This window comes from Rhineura floridana, chromosome 8, assembly GCF_030035675.1.
Source record: "Rhineura floridana isolate rRhiFlo1 chromosome 8, rRhiFlo1.hap2, whole genome shotgun sequence".
Taxonomy (NCBI): Eukaryota; Metazoa; Chordata; class Lepidosauria; order Squamata; family Rhineuridae; genus Rhineura; species Rhineura floridana.
The window spans coordinates 17,901,333-17,919,702 of NC_084487.1; the positions used below are offsets into that span (position 1 = coordinate 17,901,333).

The following is an 18,370-nucleotide window of genomic DNA, read 5'->3' on the forward strand; positions in this document are numbered from 1 at the left end:
GCTGCACTGGTGGAACACAAGCCTTGGTCTAGCTTGTTGTGTCATTCAAACCTGGACTCACAGCTCGATTCCCTCCACAGAAACTACAAGCGGTAAGCCAAGAACAAACCTTGGCTTCCATTCATGCTTTATTTTGGAGAGAGAAAAATGCAATGGAGCCAGGTTTGTCTGACACGCTAAACCAGATGATGGCTTGTTTCCTGGCGGCAGCAGGAAAAGGGGAGGAGCAAAGTGCCCCCAATTTCAGTACTGCTCCTTCCCATTAAACCATAGTTTACTTTAAAATAAACTATGCTCATGAAGATCCAGTCCTTCCCCAGCTTCAGGCTTGGAGCTGGAAAGGATGGCAGGAGCTTGCTGGTTCGGCCCTGCATGCCTGAGGTGGTCCAGTTGGTTCGGCCACACAGTGGCCAAGAGAGTTCTGCCACCTCTTCCTGCTCCGGAGCTGGAACGGTGGCAAGTTGGGACTTACTGGTATGGCTTTGCAGGTCTGAGGCACACTGGGTGTCTTGGCAATGCACTGGACAAATGGCCACCGGTCTTCTTCCCAATCTCAGGGCTAGGGATGGAGCAGGGATCCCCTCCCGCCTCTGCAGTTCCTAGGCTGGAAGGCAGGCTGACACTAAGAGGGTGCCCACCATGGTGAGCAAAAGTGTGGAGGCCTGATAATAAATATTATTTATTAAGCACTTAAAGCAGGGATGGAGAACCTGTGACCTCCAGCGGTGGTTGGAGTCCCAACTCCCATCAACCCCAGCTAGCATGGCCAATAGTCAGGGGTGATGGGAGCCGTATTTCAACAACCTCTGGAGGGCCACAGGTTCCCCATCCCTTTCTTAAAGTAACTGGGTGATATACAAGGGCAGTACAACTTAGGTCTATAGCCAAGATCGTACAGTTCTTAGTTCCATATTTTATTTTTTTTAAAAAGGTGGCTTTACTTACACTAACTCTAGTGCAATGCCGCCATTTCCTACAACGGTTATTCTTTTAGCTTTTGCCAGATGTTTCTGAAATTCCTGTACTTGACAGAGAGAGAGAGATCATTATAGGAACATAGAACGCTGCCTGTCAGATCGCTGGCCTCTGCACTCAGTATTGTATATGCTGACCGACAGCAAGTCTCCCAGGTTTGAGACAGGATGCTCTCCCAATGATGGGGAATGAACCTGGGACCTTCTGCATTGAGCTATGGCGCTTTCTCCGTTATAGCAACAGTGTTGATCCCATTTGTCATCAAAACAAAACACACTTAATCCATTAGCCACCAGTTAAAACAAATAATGGGGTGGGGGAGAGTACTCAGCTCCCTATTTTTGAACAATAAAGCTCTCCGCTGTTCTAGGCCAAGCGTCCACTTGCTCCCTTCCGCTCCCTGCAGTGCAAGGCTATAGAGCAGAACAAAAGCATCCTCTTTTAACAGAGCTAGGAAGGAAGCAGCCTTATACTGAGTCAGACCCTTGGTCCATCCATCTCAGTGTTGTCAACACTGACTGGCAGCGGCTTTCCAGGATTTCAGGCAGCGTATTCTCCCAGCCCTATGCAGAGATGCTGGGAATTAAACCTGGGAACTTCTGCAGGCCATAGCAGATGCTCTACCACTGAGCTAGAGCCCCATATGATATACTGGGGCTATGATAAGTTGATTTGGGCTACAAGGATGTGCAAAATCCTCTTCCCCTCCACCACCTTGTAGCCATCTTTCTGTCCATGTTTTGCATTTGTTTCCAATAATTCTGTTGCATTAAACACAGCTGCAGAATCCCCCTGCCTAGAGATTCCTCCCAGAAGTGTTCTCTTTTGACTTTAAGAGGATAGTAAAAGTCTTCTTTTTCCAGCCAATCTCTGGGAGAATGAACCTGGCTCTCTCTTTGTGTTATATGGTTATTTTAGTCTTAGATCTCACAAAAGGTGTAATTTTATGTCTGGAAATAACAGCCTGATCTTCCATGCATGTATCAAATCCCATTTTAAAGCCATGCATGTTAGAGACCCCTACACCACATCTTGCATGAACGAATTCCATAAATCAGAGGTTCCCAAACATTTCCCCAAAGGACTACTTGTAAAGTGCATAGGGTCTTGATGGACTGCTTAACGATTTATTTATTTTTGCCTGTTGTAGCAATTGCACTGCAGTGTGCGAGATGCTGTCCAATGTTTACAGGCATGCCGCAGACCGCCTGAATGAAGATCAGTCTGCGGACCACAGTTTGGGAAACCCCGCCATAAATTGTGTGTTGTGTGAAGTAATACTTCATTGCCAGTGATGGGTCTACTGCCAATTGATTTTACTGAATGGCCAGGAGTATAATGAAAGCGGGAGGAAAAATGTCTTTTGCCACCTTATTCATAATTTTATAAACCTTTAAAATATCTCCCCAACTTAGTCATTGGTCACATCCATACCATACAATTAAAGCCCTACTATACCACTTTGACAGTCACGGAGCATCCTGGGAACTGTAGATTGTTAAGGGTGCTGGGAACTGTAGCTCTATGAGGTCAGCACCCTTAAACTATGGTTCCTAGGATTCTCCATGACTGTAAAAGTGGTATAATAGGGGTTTCAATGTACGGTGTGGATGTGACCATCTTTTTTTTTTCAACTGAAAAGGATCCAAACGTTTAGCTTACCCCCATATCGGAAGAAGATGTGCCAGTCCCTTGTTCATTTCTGTTGCCTCTTTCTGCACTCTTCCAGCTCTACAATAACCTTTCCCAATCTTTGGATCCCCAGATGTTGCTGGATTACACCTCCCATCCAACCCAGCCAGCACAGTCAATGATAAGGAACGAGGGGAACTATAGTCCAGCAACACTTGAGGACCCAATGGTTGGGAGAGGCTGCTGTATGATAGCACTGTTGCAACGGGAGCAATCAAAGCTGTATACCATCATTATAACGGCAGGCATATCTCACAGCGATTTTTGGACGACAAGTTCCCATTTATGAGACAAATATTAAGAGACTGCTGAAATCACACATACAGCATTACCGTCGCACTGTCTGTATCACGGATTCCCAACACGAATGGGTTTCCTTCAACAATCAGTTTTGGCTTTGCTCCAGCACAAAGACAAAGTTTCTCATAGGCGTACTCCTTGCCGGCTTCTGTGACTATTTTCTGCAAACAGATTTTAAAAGGGAACATAAATAAGAAAAGGCTGTCTATGAATGGTCTATCAAAGCAGACCATTGTTTCGGCTAGAGGAGAGGTTTAAAAATATTTGTCACGGACAAAAGGCTATAGTACGCAACGTAAGAATTCAAAGACAGTGAATTAAAAGCGCATAACAACACATCTGTGTCAAATCATGATAGAACCACCAACATAAAAGCATATCCTCTTGCCTGAGAACCCCCAAAACCCAAATACAACTCCCTCTAATAGCAAACTCAGGTGGCGAGTGCCAACAGAACTGAAGCCAAAATGGGGCCACTGAGCAAGAAGAAGAGAGCATCAGCATGCTCAGTGAAACCCTGAGGTTTCCGGAAGCACAAAAAATATAGTAACCCCCAAAAAAACCTAATGAGGCATCCCCCCCCAAAAAAGATGGAACGTCCTGCTGCTTTAGCCACTCACAGCTTATCCTGAAGGAGGGCACCCTCTCCAGGGTTTCAAGTGGGACATTCCCAGCCCTACTTGCACATGCCAGGCATTGAACCTGCATGCAAAGGGGATACTCCACTGCCCTACAGCCCTTCCCCAATTTCCAACCAGAGGCTCCATCTATGTCTGGTGTGCTTCAGCAACAGAAACATTTGTTCACTGGAGAAGGGAATGAGGGAAATATACACTGAATCAAGTTTTCTGCACATTTTGGACACTCTCCAAAGAGCTCTACAAAGCAAACAATGTTCACTTCCCATCTGCAATACTTTATACTGTTTCCCCTCTAATAGCTCATCAACTCTCCACCCGAGGTTACTCCTCCAAAACTACTTTCTCAATAGAAAGTCTGGTCTCCAGCACCCATATGGTTTGATGAGCAAGCACCTAAGAGCCAGGCTGTCAGTTCACATACCCATAAATGAACAACGCTTTCCTCTGGGTGGCAGTGTGGGACTTTCTGAGAACACTTTCAAAAGCTCGCTCTGAATTTGCAATAGCTTGATTGATGCAATAAAATGGATTTCCCCCTCTCATTCAAACATCACTTGGTTTGAAGATTAAGATTCAATAAATGCCATCTAGTGCATCAAGCGCTTGAATGAGCCTCTTCAAGATCTTCTCCTGAAGACAGCAGCTTCTCATGCTGCATCACAGACTGCTCTGGAGCCCCCTCCCCCAACTTCCTAGCCAGGGAGGAGGTGAGGGAGGGGTGCCCCAGTATGCATGCATTAGTTCCCTGCACATCCAGCTTAATATCTGCATGAGTATCAACTCTCATCAAATCTTTGCAGGCTGTAATCTTAGGCACATGTAAGCCCCACTGAACACAGCGGGACTTACTTCTGAGCAAACATGCATCAAAATGTGCTGTCAGCCTCTTTGTATCTCTTACTTATTCCTTGGGTTCCAAATACACTTTTGCCAACCGGCTGCCCAGCCACACCAACAGACAAATTATGCACAATGCAGGAGATGCCTGACTGGAGTTCCAGGTGTATTTTTATTTCATTGAAAAGAGTCAAATATACTTACACGAAACAGAATTTAGGATTGCAATACTAACATGTGCAATACTTACGCATTTAGACTGAAATACTTAAATCTAGGGATGGGCAAGAAATTCGATTCAGTTCACATGTGAAATTGAATCTATCAAATTCCCACTTTCTGAAACAATACGAGAACCAGCCTTCAAAATTTGCGCTTTTTTGAATTTTGCAATGTGGTTCACCAACCAATGTTTACAAAAATGCTTGTTATGAGAAAGTGCACATAAAGATGGATATATGAGTGAACATAACATACAAATATGCACTATATGACCAGAAATGGCTCACAATACTGTGTGAGTCAAAACTGCCTACAAAAATGTGTTTATTAGGAGAAATCTGCACTAAAATGATAGAGCATTTTCATACGTACTTTTTTTTTTTTTTAAATGCAAATTGCTGTAGAAGTGTGGCAAACTGAAGATTGGAAAAATGAGAAAGAGATAACCAAAACTGACCGAGCTTTCCATTCCTACTTAAATCTAAAGCAGGAATGGGGAAGCTGTGGCCCTCCATGCAGTGTTGAACTACTGCTCTCGTCACCTCTGACCATTGGCCATGCTGGCTTGGGTTTATGGAAGCTGGTGTCCAACAACATCCGGAGGGTCACAAGTTCCCCTTCCTTGATTCAAAGGCCAATACTGTAGAACAGGAATAATCAACATGGTCACTGGTCAGGGGGATGGGAGTTGTAGTCCAGCAGAGCGGCAGCTGATAGACAAGGGACCCAGTAGGGCTGCGTGGCAGCCAAGGAGGTTACAGAGGCATGGCAAAGTTGTTTTGGTTTTCTCCGCATCCTCCTCCCTTGCTGAGATACTGTGGACCTTTAAGCACTGCAGTTGGAAAGATCCTTAGCACCTAACTAAGCACATTCCCGTGGTTCAGAAGGCGTCCCCGCCGCCAGTTTCTAGTGTGGGTTCATGCCACAATAATCATACATTACTCAGAAGCAAGCACCACAGAATTCCATGGGGATCGCTCCCTGATAAGCGTGTACAGGACTGCAGCTTAAATTAGTTAGTCTTAAAGGTGCCACGTGGGACTGTTAACAAGAGCTCCCATAAACTTGCAGAGTTATAGGAAAAGATTATTCCCCTCCCCCATATTATTTACTTCTATGCTTTCTTTCCAGAATGTGGAATAAAGTGGGGAGATATTACGTGGACTAGGACCTGAGAGATCAGGGTTAAAATCGCCACGAAGCTCACTGTGTGACCTTGGACCAAGTCACTGTCTCTCAGCATAACCTACTTCACAGGACTGTTGTGAGGATGACACAGGGAAAAGGAGACCCACCTCATTTATGAAATTTATATCCTGCCCTTTCTACCAAAGGAGCTCAGGGTGGTAGCTTGAGCTCCTTAGAGGAAAGGTGGAACGGATGTTGTTGGCAGGGCTGTGTCCTAATAGACCTAAACCACCAGCTTCCACTGATCCAGCAATACCTGGAGGACACCATGTTGGTCACTCCTGGTGTACAACATGAGCCTTGATTTTTCATATCAAGACATCTCTGTCCTCATCCTGGAAAGGGAAAGCCATTTCATACTGCACATAAAGGCAAAAGGATGAAGGGTCCTCTTACATGTTCTTCACTCTTCAGTCGTTCTACCCCAGACTGTATAACCTCAATGTTAGGGCAGCGTTTTTCTAAGATGCTGCTTGCTTGTTCCTCTACATCAAATTCTTCTAAAGCTCTGGAAACCTGTCAAAGAAACAAAAATGATCGCTTCAGAAACAAAATTCAAAGGGACCTTGATAGGCTGGAGCATTGGGCTGAAAACAACAGAAAATGAAATTCAACAGGGATAAATGCAAAGTTCTACACCTAGGAAAAAGAAACCAAACGCACAGTTATAAGATGGGGGATACTTGGCTCAGCAGTATGACATGTGAGAAGGATCTTGGAATTGTCGTTGATCACAAGTCGACTATAAGCCAACAGTGTGATGTGGCTGCAAAAAAGGCAAATGTTATTTTAGGCTACATTAACAGAAGTATAGTTTCCAAATCAGGTGAAGTATTAGTTCCCCTCTATTCAGCGCTGGCTAGGCCTCATCTTGAGTACTGCATCCAGTTCTGAATGCTGCATTTTAAAAAGGATGCAAACAAACTGGAACAGGTTCAGAGGAGGGCAACAAGGATGATCAGGGGACTAGAAACAAAGCCCTATGAGGAGAGACTAAAAGAACTGGGCATGTTTAGCCTGGAGAAGAGAAGACTGAGGGGAGATATAATAGCACTCTTCAAGTACATGAAAGGTTGTCACACAGAGGAGGGCCAGGATCTCTTCTCAATCGTCCCAGAGTGCAGGACACAGAATAATGGGCTCAAGTTGCAGGAAGCCAGATTCACCTGAACTTCAGAAAAAACTTCCTAACTGTTAGAGCCATACGACAATGGAATCAATTACCTAGAGAGGTAGCGGGCTCTCTGACACTGGAGACATTCAAGAGGCAGCTGGACAGCCATCTGTCAGGAATGCTTTGATTTGGATCCCTGCATTGCACTTGATGGCCTTATAGGCCCCTTCCAACTCTACTATTCTATGATTCTATGCGAAGCTTCTAACCAAAATCTACCAATGTACAAATGGACCAGAGTACCCTTTGGCCTCTTGCCAGACCCAAAGACGACCTTTTTTGGTGCCATCCCCACAGGAGGTCTAGTTCAGAGCCACAACAACCACCCCAATCACAGGGCTGCTGCAATCACAGGGAAATTCAGACTTTCCCAGTCTATATGTGGGAACCTGCAAACAGCAGCAGTGGTAGAAATGGAAAACATAAAAAGGCCCATCTAGTCCAACATCCTGTTCTCACAGTGGCTAACCAAATCCCTACAAGAAGCCTGCAAACAGGACCGGATTGCAGTAGTGCTCTCCTCACTTGCAATCCGCAGGAACTGCTTTTCAGAGGTATACCGCCTCCTACAATGGAGGGAGAACACAGCTATCATAGCTAGCAGCCACTGCTTGCCTTGTTCTCCATGAATCTATCTCATCCTCTTCTAAAGTCATCCAAGTGGTGGCCATCAAAACATCCCATTGGAGCACATCTCACAGATTAACTAAGTGCTGTGTGAAGAAGCCTCTTTCTTTTGTCTGTCCTGAATCTTCTAACATTCAGCTTCATTGAACAGCCCCAAGTTCGGGCATTCAGAGTGTCTGTTTTGCTAGGAAAGTGGACCATGTGATATCCCAGCTCTCCAATAGGCCTGGGTGTGAATGCTTGCACTGGCTCTCGGGACAGGGTTGCAGGTTCCTGTGCCGTGCCCCAAATCCCCAAGAAGCAGAATTAAATCTGTTCTTACCTGTTTGAAGTTTGTCACTGCTTTTATCAGAGGAGATGCTGTGACTAATAAAATATCGTCAGAAGGAAACTCTGCAGCCAGCTGTTGAAAAGGGGGAGAAAAAGCTGGAGATTATTCTTCAAATGATTCTTCAAATGTTAATCCGCCCATATCTGTGTTCTTCCAGACAGTTATTTTAATTCATCGACTGCTGCTCCCCTCATAGCTGGTATTTAGTACCATACTGCCTCTGAAACAAAGGTCTCATTTAGCCATCATGGTTAGTTTTAAGCATTCAAACTGTTTGATAAAAAGCCTGTGTGAAATCATAGGGAAATCATGACATGCAATTATTATTATTATTATTATGAAGTACTGCTTACCGTGGACATCGTCTATGTTGGCAAAAAGCTGGACTGCTCCTGCTCCTTTTCCTCTATTAGGACTGGCAGATGCAGGACCAGCAGGATCCCTCAGTGGCGTTATGTTTTGATGTTCACATACTGATGTAAGCACTAGTAGATATTGTTTGTTAGGAATTTATTAGGAAAGTGTTAGGAAAGTGTGATTTGTTATTGTATTTTCATTGACGTTGTCATTGTTGCTTTGTAATAATGTTATTACCTCGTTATTTGTTTTATAAACTGTAGTTTTTATTGATATGTATTTCTATATTTGTTTATTTTTTGTAAGCCGCCTTGAGGGCCTTTTGGCCAAAAGGCGGGATAGAAATAAATTGTAACAACAACAACAACAACAACAGGGAAATCATGACGTGCAATTAATTGGACCAACATGACAGCCCTTGATCAGTGTTCTCCAGGGCCACGCATAATCTCAGTGATAAGATTTGCACTAAAAACAAAACACACGCACACATTCAAGTTAAGTGCCGTCCTATTTATTTTACAAAATGCATGTACCACTCAATTGTAATGAAGCCTCAAAGCAGCTGACAACATGCCATCGTGTTGTCATTTAGAAACATACAAGCAGTCCATGCATGATAAAAAACGGTACTGTTCACAAATCAGTAGTGAATTCCTTGCCCTGTTCCTCTGAATCTTTCAGATAAGTTCACACAAAGCATTTGTACTTTGAGTTGTGATGTTGTGCTTCACTGAACAAACACTGAGGTTCTTGCAGCTTATGTAAGAGGGTTGTTATAAGTGGCTATCAATGAAGGAATCTTGTGGCACCTAGCAAATTTATTATCACATAAGCTTTTGTCTCTTAGAGTCCACTTCATCAGATGCATGAAGAGTTATCCTGAGAGTTGCAGGTAGACATTATACACACATTGGAAGGGGGAGCAGGGGGACTGCAAACCGTGAGGTTAGAAGGAAATAAAATGCAGAAAAGTTACATTATTAACAGTTTGTTGTTGTTGTTGTTATGTGCCTTCAAGTCAACCACGACTTATGGTGACCCCATGAATCAGCAACCTCCAGTAGCATCTGTCATGAACCTCCCTGTTCAGATCTTGTAAGTGCAGGTCTGTGGCTTCCTTTATGGAATCAATCCATCTTTTGTTTTTGCCTTCCTCTTTTTCTACTCCCTCCTGGTTTTCCCAGCAACAAAAAACCAGGTGTTAGAAACACAGAGATCCTAGCACTGGTTAAGCCATTTACCACACTGGAAATAATGTTTGAGCTAGTAACAACATAAACTCTGGAATTTGCTCCCACAAGAGGCAGTGATGGCCACCAACTTGGATGTCTTTAAAAGAGGATCAGATAAATTCATGGAGAATAAACCTATCAATGGCTGCTAGAAATGATGGCTATGCTCTGCCTCCATATCCAGACAGTATGCTTCCGAATGTTAATGTTGCGCTGCAGCCAGCTCAGAAGGGACAGGAAGGGGGGAGGCATGAGTTTCAGGCGCCTCCGCAGCCAGAAGAAGCAGAGTTGGGGATTGTTGTGTCTGAGCAGGATCGTGCGGGAGGGGGGCAGCCTGCTCTCCAGCCAGTTCCCACGAGTAATGCCCTTTCCGAGGAGCCGAGCGCACTGCCCCCAGTTGATGCAGAGGACTAGTGGGGGGAAGCTTCAGAGACAGTGCCAGCTCCTCCCTTGCCAAGCAGTTCCCAGGAGGATTCCAGTGTGGCACCGCCCCCTGACCTCGAGCCCGTTGCTCGGGAGCAGGTGTCTTCAGATGAGCCGTTGGATGCGCGTCCCCTGTCTCCTCGTTCCCGTCGCCGCAAGAAACGGACAGGGTAAAGACAGGAATTACGAAGGAGTCAGAGATTACGTTCGAAAACATTTCCTATATAAGCCTGCCGCTCCCAGTGGGGGGTCGTTGAGTCAACTTCCTTCACACGCTGCAGAGCATGTCTAGAGTATAGTTAGGGACTCTAGTGAGTTAGCGTAGGGTTTCCTATGAAGCGCAATGCCTTTGATGAATCCATTACTCTAATAAAACGAGATTTACTTGCACACACACTCCAGCCTCATTCTTTCAGCTCTGGACAGGACAATTAATTGCTGGAAACCCCAGAAGGGGAGAGTGCTCTTGCACTCAGGTCCTGCTTGCCAGTTTCCCATGGGCATCTGATTGGCCAATGTAAGAACAAGATGATGGATCAAATGAGCCACTGGCCTGATTCAGCAGGTTATGACTTTTGCTTCTACTTCTTTTTTTTGGAGGGGGGGGGAGTACCTGCCCAATCGCAGCTATGCTAAAGTCCCAGATTTCTCTGTTGGTCCCTATGGGCAATTGCCAATTTTACCATGCAAGTACAAGTAAAAAGGCAACAACAGTAACCCATAGAGAAGGGGGGGAAATCAACTGCCCCCTAGAGATTGAAACTTCCTGGATCTTTTAGACACTTCTTTTCCTTCTTTCCTGGGATGGAAAGAGCTGGTCACAGAAAACAATAGAGAAATTCAGGAGCAAAGGCAGAAACTCGTGTTTTTTCTAACTCAATGTCATATCAGCTGCGAAATATGGTTTTGTTTTAGAATTTAAACATTTTTAAAAGTGCGCCACCAATTCCTGCACAGTCCATTACCCTCTTATTTAGAGTTACCAGGTTCCATTTTTTGGCCAGAGTCTCCGGTTTTTGGGGGGCCTCTCTGGCTAGCGCCCTTTAATCTCTGGACTCTCAGCTTCAATTAAAAAAAAAATTAAGTTTCTAAGTGGTCTGGTTCCCAAGATATACACCAAAACATCAGCCGCCCCCCGCGACTGTTTAATCTATTTAACTGACACGACGCTGAAGTTGGTTCCTAGTTCCCAGTTCCTTATTTGCTTGAAAGTTCAAAACACTAAAAAAGAAGAGTTGACAACTACAGCAACTTCAAACCAAACTTAACATGTCTCTGAACCCCAAAATATATGTTGGGGTACCCTGTATGATATATCATTGTGATCGGGGGACTCTCCCCGTCAAGAATAACAATACATTTATGCAATCAAAATCATCAGGCTTCTGATATTATCATAAATACATAATGATGTCATAAAATCATAAAAATAAGTAACTGGGGGTGCCCACCCCAAACTCTGCTCTGGGACAGGACAAATCATACACCCATGAAAGGGGAGAGTGTCCTCTACAAGATGCCACTGCGTCCTGCCTGGACCAGAGCTTCTGTTGGGCGCAGGGCATGGATGAGGGCATCTATGCAAAACCAAAGCAGTCCAAAACATACAGGAAAAAATAAGTAAAATCTGCTCTGGGCCAGGACAAATCATATACCCCAGGAAAGGGGAGGGTGTCCTCTATGAGATGCCAGTGCATCCCATCCAGCCCAGAGCTTCTGCTGGGCACCAGACACGCATGGGTGCATCAATGCAAAATCAAAATGGACAAAAACATGTAGAAAAAAATAAGTAACTGGGGGTACCCACCCCAAGATCTGCTCTGGGACAGGACAAATCATATACCCCAGGAAAGGGGAGGGTATCCTCTATGAGATGCCACTGCGTCCCGCCTGGCCCAGGGCTTCTGCTGGGCGCAGGGCACAGAAGAGGGCATCTATACAAAATCAAAGCAGAAAAAGACATACAGGAAAAATAAGTAACTGGGGGTACCCACCCCAAAATCTGCTCTGGGCCAGGACAAATCATACACCCCATGAAAGTGGAGGGTGTCCTCCATGAGATGCCACTGCATCCCGCCTGGCCCAGAGCTTCTGCTGGGCACAGGGGAAGGATGAGGGCATCTATGCAGACAGAAAGGGTAGAAAATCTTCTTACTCTTACTCATTTCTCAGACCTCTTTCTAAAGTGAAGGGTCAAATCTGTAAAGAAGTTTGGAGCAGCCACATTAAAAGATAAGGGCTGGGCATTCCAGGGAGGAGGTTGCCAACCCTGCTTGGATATGGATGTCTTTGCAGAAGAACCCTAGTCAAGGTTTACCAACAGCACAATCCAAACTATATCTACTCAGAAGTAAGTCCTGTTCAATTCTATGGGGCTTAGTCCCTTAGTACATGTGTTTAGAATGCAGCCTTCAGGGGCATCCATGTTTACTCCTGAATGCTGCCATCTAACATCTCCACAACACTAGGCTCCTTTCTTCCTACAGTGGCCTTCTGGTGACTGGCCTGCCCTGAAGGCACTTAAACCCTTCTTGCCGAAAGCAAGTAGGCTAGTTTAAATGTTCCCTACCCAGGCTCCATCTTTTAGCTAAGATGTCTAGCTTAATTTCCAATCAGATATTTTTTTAATTGTACGCTCCAAGCAACTGTGATTGATGCTTAATGTATCATGCTTAATGACATCACTTGGGCCCACCCCCATGACATCACTTGGGCCCGCCCCTAAAATCTTAGGTTTTGGGATGCTTCTGACCTGGCAACCCTACCCTTATTGCAAGTTGGGGGAATGGGAGAGAGTTGCTTACAACAACCCCGAAATGTATTAATATTGCAGGTGGGATTGGTTTAGATTTCAAAGCAAAAATCCGCAACACAAGACAGTCCACAGGTTGCAGCAAAGGTCGATCTCCCAGGCCAAATCCGAGCCCCTCCCAGGCCAAATCCAACAGGCAGTTCCACGCACAAGCCTCGTGTTCTGCTGCTTGAAACTGCATTTCCCCGGCAAGACCGGAGTTATAAACAGTTGCAATTCCTGCATTTGCTGATACTTTTCTCTTCGGGGAGGGGAAGGAAGACCGCAAACTAGTTACGATTACACAACTATACTTCAAGTTCTCCGTTGTTTTCTATAGGAAGATCAAAACATGCCCTATGAATTCGGCTCGGAAATTATGCGCCGGGTACGAGAGTCTATCCATTACACTATGAAGAAGTAACCGTCAGTCTAAAGGGAAAGGAAGGGGGAAATTGTTACGAGGCGCATGCGCACAGATCGTGCACGCATTTCCAGAGAGAAGAGGCGATACTTTACCTGCTCAGCGCACGTCACTCCAGCGATCCCGCCTCCCACCACAATGAATCGGTTCCGGGTAGCGGCGGCGGCGGCCAGCGGGAGACAACTGGTTGCCATAACCGCCTCTTCTCCTGTGAAACTTCTACCTCCGTTTTGGCTGGGCGACTTTTGCTGCTGCGGAGAAGCGGCTTGGTACGGGTCAGTGCGAGGCTCGTAAAGCTCCGTTTGGCGTTGCCAACTCTGGAGTGAAGGTGTGACCAAAAGGGAAAAGGCGACTCTCTGCTGCCCCCCGCTGGCTATGTGCTTTATATACAACGCTGAAGTTGGTTCCCAGTTCCTTATTTGCTTGAAAGTTCAAAACACTAAAAAAGAAGAAAAGTTCACAGCTACAGCAACTTCAAGCCCAAGTTAACATGTCTCTGAACCGTATGATATATCGCTGTGATCGGGAGACTCTCCCCGTCAAGAATAACAACACATTTATGCAATCAAAATCATCAGGCTTCTGATATTACCATAAATGCATAATGTCATAAAATCATAAAAAATAAGTAACTGGGGGTGCCCACCCCAAAATCTGTTCTGGGCCACAACAAATCATACACCCTAGGAAAGGGGAGGGTGTTCTCTATAGCATACCAGTGCATCCTGCCTGGCCCAGAACATCTGCTGGGTACAGGGCACAAATAATGGCATCTACCCACAACCAAAATGGACAAAAAGAGGCAGAAAATAATAAGTAACTGGGGGTGCCCACCCCAACATCTGCTCTGGGCCAGGACAAATCATACACCCTAGGAAAGGGGAGGGTGTCCTCTACAAGATGCCAGTGTATCCCGCCTGGCCCAGAGCTTCTGCAAGGCGCAGGGTATGCATAAGGGCATCGACACAAAACCAAAATGGACAAAAAGCATGCAGAAAAAAATAAGTAACTGGGGGTACCCAACCCAAAATCTGCTCTGGGCCAGAACAAATCATACACCCATGCAAAGGGAGGATGTCCTCTATGAGATGCCACTGCGTCCCGCCTCGCTCAAAGCTTCTGCTGGGCTCAGGGCATGCATAATAATGGCATTTAAGCACAACCAAAATGTACAAAAACAGGCAGAAAAAAAATAAGTAACTGGGGGTGCCCACCCCAAAATCTGCTCTGTGCCATGACAAATCATACAGCCCAGGAAAGGATAGGGTGTCCTCTATAACATACCAGTGTGTCCCGCCTGGCCCAGAGCTTCTGCTGGGCACAGAGCACGCATAAGGGCATCTATGCACAACCAAAGTGGACAAAAAGAAGATTAAAAAAATAAGTAACTGGGGGTGCCCACACTAAAATCTGCTCTGGGCCAGGACAAATCATACACCCCAGGAAAGGGAGGGTGTATTCTATGAGATGCCAGTCTTTCCCAGCTAAAATAATGAAGAGTTTGTTGTTATGTGCCATCAAGTCGATTACAACTTATGGCGACCCTATGAATCAGTGACCTCCAATAGCATCTGTCATGAACCACCCTGTTCAGATCTTGTAAGTTCAGGTCTGTGGCTTCCTTGATGGAATCAATCCATCTCTTGCTTGGCCTTCCTCTTTTTCTACTCCCTTCTGTTTTTCCGAGCATTACTGTCTTTTCTAGGGAATCATGTCTTCTCATTATGTGTCCAAAGTATGATAATCTCAGTTTCATCATTTTAGCTTCTAGTGACAGTTCTGGTTTAATTTGTTCTAACGCCCAATGATTTCTTGACTATTGTCTCCATTTTGGTTAATGACTGTGCCGAGGTATTGATAATCCTTGACTAGTTCAATGTCCTCATTGTCAGCTTTAAAGTTACATAAATCTTCTGTTGTCATTACTTTAGTCTTTTTGATGTTGAGCTGTAGTCCTGCTTTTGTGCTTTCCTCTTTAACTTTCATCAGCATTTGTTTCAAATCATTACTGGTTTCTGCTAATAGTATGGTATCGCCTGCATATCTTAAATTATTGATATTCCTCCAATTTTCACACCTCCTTCATCTGGGCCCAATCCTGCTTTCCATATGATATGTTCTGCATATAGATTAAATAAATAGGGTGATAAAATACACCCCTGTCTCACACCTTTCCCGATGGGGAACCAATAGGTTTCTCCATATTCTGTCCTTACAGTAGCCTCTTGTCCCGAGTATAAGGTGCGCATCAAGACAATCAGATGCTGTGGCAATCCCATTTCTTTTAAAGCATTCCATAGTTTTTCATTATCTACCAGTGTTGTGTAGTGGTTAAGGTGTTGGACTACAACCTGGGAGACCAGGGTTCAAATCCCCACACAGCCATGAAGCTCACTGGGTGATCTTGGGCCAGTCACTGCCTCTCAGCCTCAGAGGAAGGCAATGGTAAACCCCTTCTGAATACTGCTTAACATGAAAACCCTATTCATAGGGTCGCCATAAGTCGGAATCGACTTGAAGGCAGTCCATTTCCATTTACACAGTCAAAGGCTTTGCTGTAATCTATAAAGCACAGGGTGATTTTCTTCTGAAATTCCTTCCTCCGTTCCATTATCCAACATATGTTTGTGATATGATCTCTGGGTGCCTCTTCCCTTTCTAAATCCAGCTTGGACATCTGGCATTTCTAGCTCCATATATGGTAAGAGTAAATAGGGGGAAATATATAATTTGCGGTGACCAGTCCAAAATCTGCTGTGGGCTATGAAAAATCATTTACTTGAGCAAAGTGGATAGTGTCCTCTGCAAGATGCCACTGCATCCTGCCTGGCATGGTTTTTCTTGTGGACATACAGAACAGATATTATTATTATTTATTTATTTAATTAATTTGTATCCCGCCCTTCCTCGCCACCCTCACCGCCACACAGTAGGCACAGTTATGATGTTTTACTCGTGCCCGATCAGCCTCACAGCATGTCTTTCGTCACTTGCGCTCTAGCCGTCATCCAGCCTGTTTCATTGGGTATCTCTGCACAACAACTATCAAGCTATGTAGAAAATACAAAACTACAGTTCTGATGAAATATTATTTCAGGATTATGAAGTGCATGGAGGCTGGGCCTGGCAACCAAGAGGCCTTCTGTATCTTTAAAAGTTGTGCAGGGGGAAGGGAGAATTCTACCTTGTGTTTTTTCCCATTACAGTGTTGCAAGAACACCTGCACTTGGCTAACTTTCTCTTCTCCTAAAGATACAGGATCAGTCTCAGGCCATGAACCTGGCAACCCTATGTATCCATGATTTCCACATATCAGAGGCAGGCAGATTGGTAGACAGTCTGAACCAGCACTGCTGGTCTTTCATTCTCTTGTAAATGAGTCAACGCAATAATATTAGAGTCATTCCCAAGATACCTGAATTTAAGGGTGAAGCTCCTAAATCACATACTATTACTCTAATACACTAACCACTATGCAACTGGGCTGAAAGAGCAGCATAGAAGGCAGAAGTTTAACAGGTGCTGCTTGTCCCATGACAGTGAATGGGAGAAGCCACAAGAGGAAGAACCTTTCCATTCATGCATCTTTTGGAAAAAGGAACCTTTTGAGTAAAATATTTAGATGGTGTTTAGGTGGTATTTAGATTATACTTCTTAAAAGGAAGGGTGGACAATCATGTATTTTAATTCATTGCCTTCTGAAGTGATAGCTTTCTGCATTAAGCAGCCATTTCTTTACATGGACAAGTATTCAAAGAAGTAATCTACCTATATTTTGAAGTGGCATGTTTCAGGGAGGGTTCTACCATGTGTTTTTTTCTGACCCATCCGAATAGGATAGGGGGCAGTAATCTGGGCTTGCTAACTAGGTCATGCCGTCTTTTCCCCTTACACATACACACTACCACATTCAGAAGGATAAGGGTGAACAGCATCTACAGCAATTGATCCTGGCAAGGCACAACCTGTGCCTCCCTTACCAGGGCTGAGTAAACCAACAACAACCCTGCCAGGTAGGTAGACTATCACATCCCTTTAGTCCTGGTCACCCACTCTGGGCCAAGGGGAAACCCAAAGTGCCAGAAATAGAGCTGCCAAGGATTCCAAAGACAAGAGCCACAGGTACACACCTTGTCCTGGAGCCTTTAGGCAAAATACCCAAATTCACATTAGTCTGTGGCTAATTGGCCAAGATGTTGGATTTAGAGCCAAATCTCCCCTGCGATGAACATGCACTGGTAAATAAGAAGTATCTTTATTAAATATAAGTGCACAAATATAGCAGCAAAATAGTTCCTTAAAACCCACACCCCTGAGGGCCAGGTAAAATACAGAGAATTACAGTCACAGACAAAAAAATAACAAAACTGCCTAGCCTAATCTATACTTACAACAGAGGTAAACAGCAAAATAACTTCATGATTACACATCTCCCCAGAGATGTATTGCCTGGATAGCAAATAGGAGATGGAACCTCAACATCAGTTAGCACCCCAAACACTAAGGGACCAAGGTTAAAGTCTGCATCCTATTCTTATGGGAAAATGCCCAACAACAGCCAGGTATTAATTAGCCAACCAGGGGGCTTTCTGATGATGAAACCCTCTGGAGCTTTCGTACCTAACGGTCACATACTCACCAACCTTCCCAGGCGGCTTGGCCTTGAAGTACCAGCCTCTACTGATAAGCAGATGTTCTTCCTTATAGCTTAATTAACTAGCTTCAGCTGTGAGAACTGCAAACTCATGGCCTTCACAGAGGCCCCATTTCAGGCAAGATGTTTTCCCCACAATTCCATGCCTCAGAACCATTTTAGTTTTTAAGCTTTCAAACCAGGCATTCTTGACATCCCCCCTCCCCCCAGAATACATTGGCCTTCTTCATCCACTGTACTACCTGCTCTACCTATATATTTGTCATTGCAAATACATGCTTTATTTATATTTGTTATTGCAAAGAGACCCAAAGTCTCAGCTGTTCCTCCCCCCCAATAATACATTGGCCTTCTTGTGAGCTTGCATACCCTCACCCTCACCCTGAGATTACATGGGTTATTACATTGTGAACTTACTTGATTACCTACTATAATACCTGCTGTACCTGTATATTTGTTATTGCAAATACCTGCTCTACCTATGTATTTGTCATTGCAA

The 18,370-nt window shown here is 44.7% G+C and overlaps 1 protein-coding gene across 3 annotated transcripts in view; it reads right to left on the bottom strand.

The window, feature by feature from the left end:
* Nucleotides 1-17,935, bottom strand: part of PYROXD1 (pyridine nucleotide-disulphide oxidoreductase domain 1) — a 29,896-nt gene extending 11,961 nt beyond the window's left edge. The window contains exons 1-6 of one of the 3 annotated variants that reach the window (XM_061638428.1): nt 17,857-17,935; nt 13,313-13,656; nt 7,979-8,059; nt 6,252-6,371; nt 3,000-3,128; nt 946-1,019 (exon numbers count right to left, since the gene is read on the bottom strand). In XM_061638428.1, coding sequence (XP_061494412.1) covers nt 946-1,019; nt 3,000-3,128; nt 6,252-6,371; nt 7,979-8,059; nt 13,313-13,411 — 503 coding nt within the window. In that variant the 5' untranslated portion in view covers nt 13,412-13,656; nt 17,857-17,935. Of the gene's footprint in view, nt 1-945; nt 1,020-2,991; nt 3,129-6,251; nt 6,372-7,978; nt 8,060-13,312; nt 13,657-17,608; nt 17,679-17,856 lie in introns of those variants that run through there. The other 2 variants (XM_061638427.1, XM_061638429.1) reach the window with 2 other exon arrangements.
* Between the last annotated feature and the right edge of the window lie 435 nt (nt 17,936-18,370).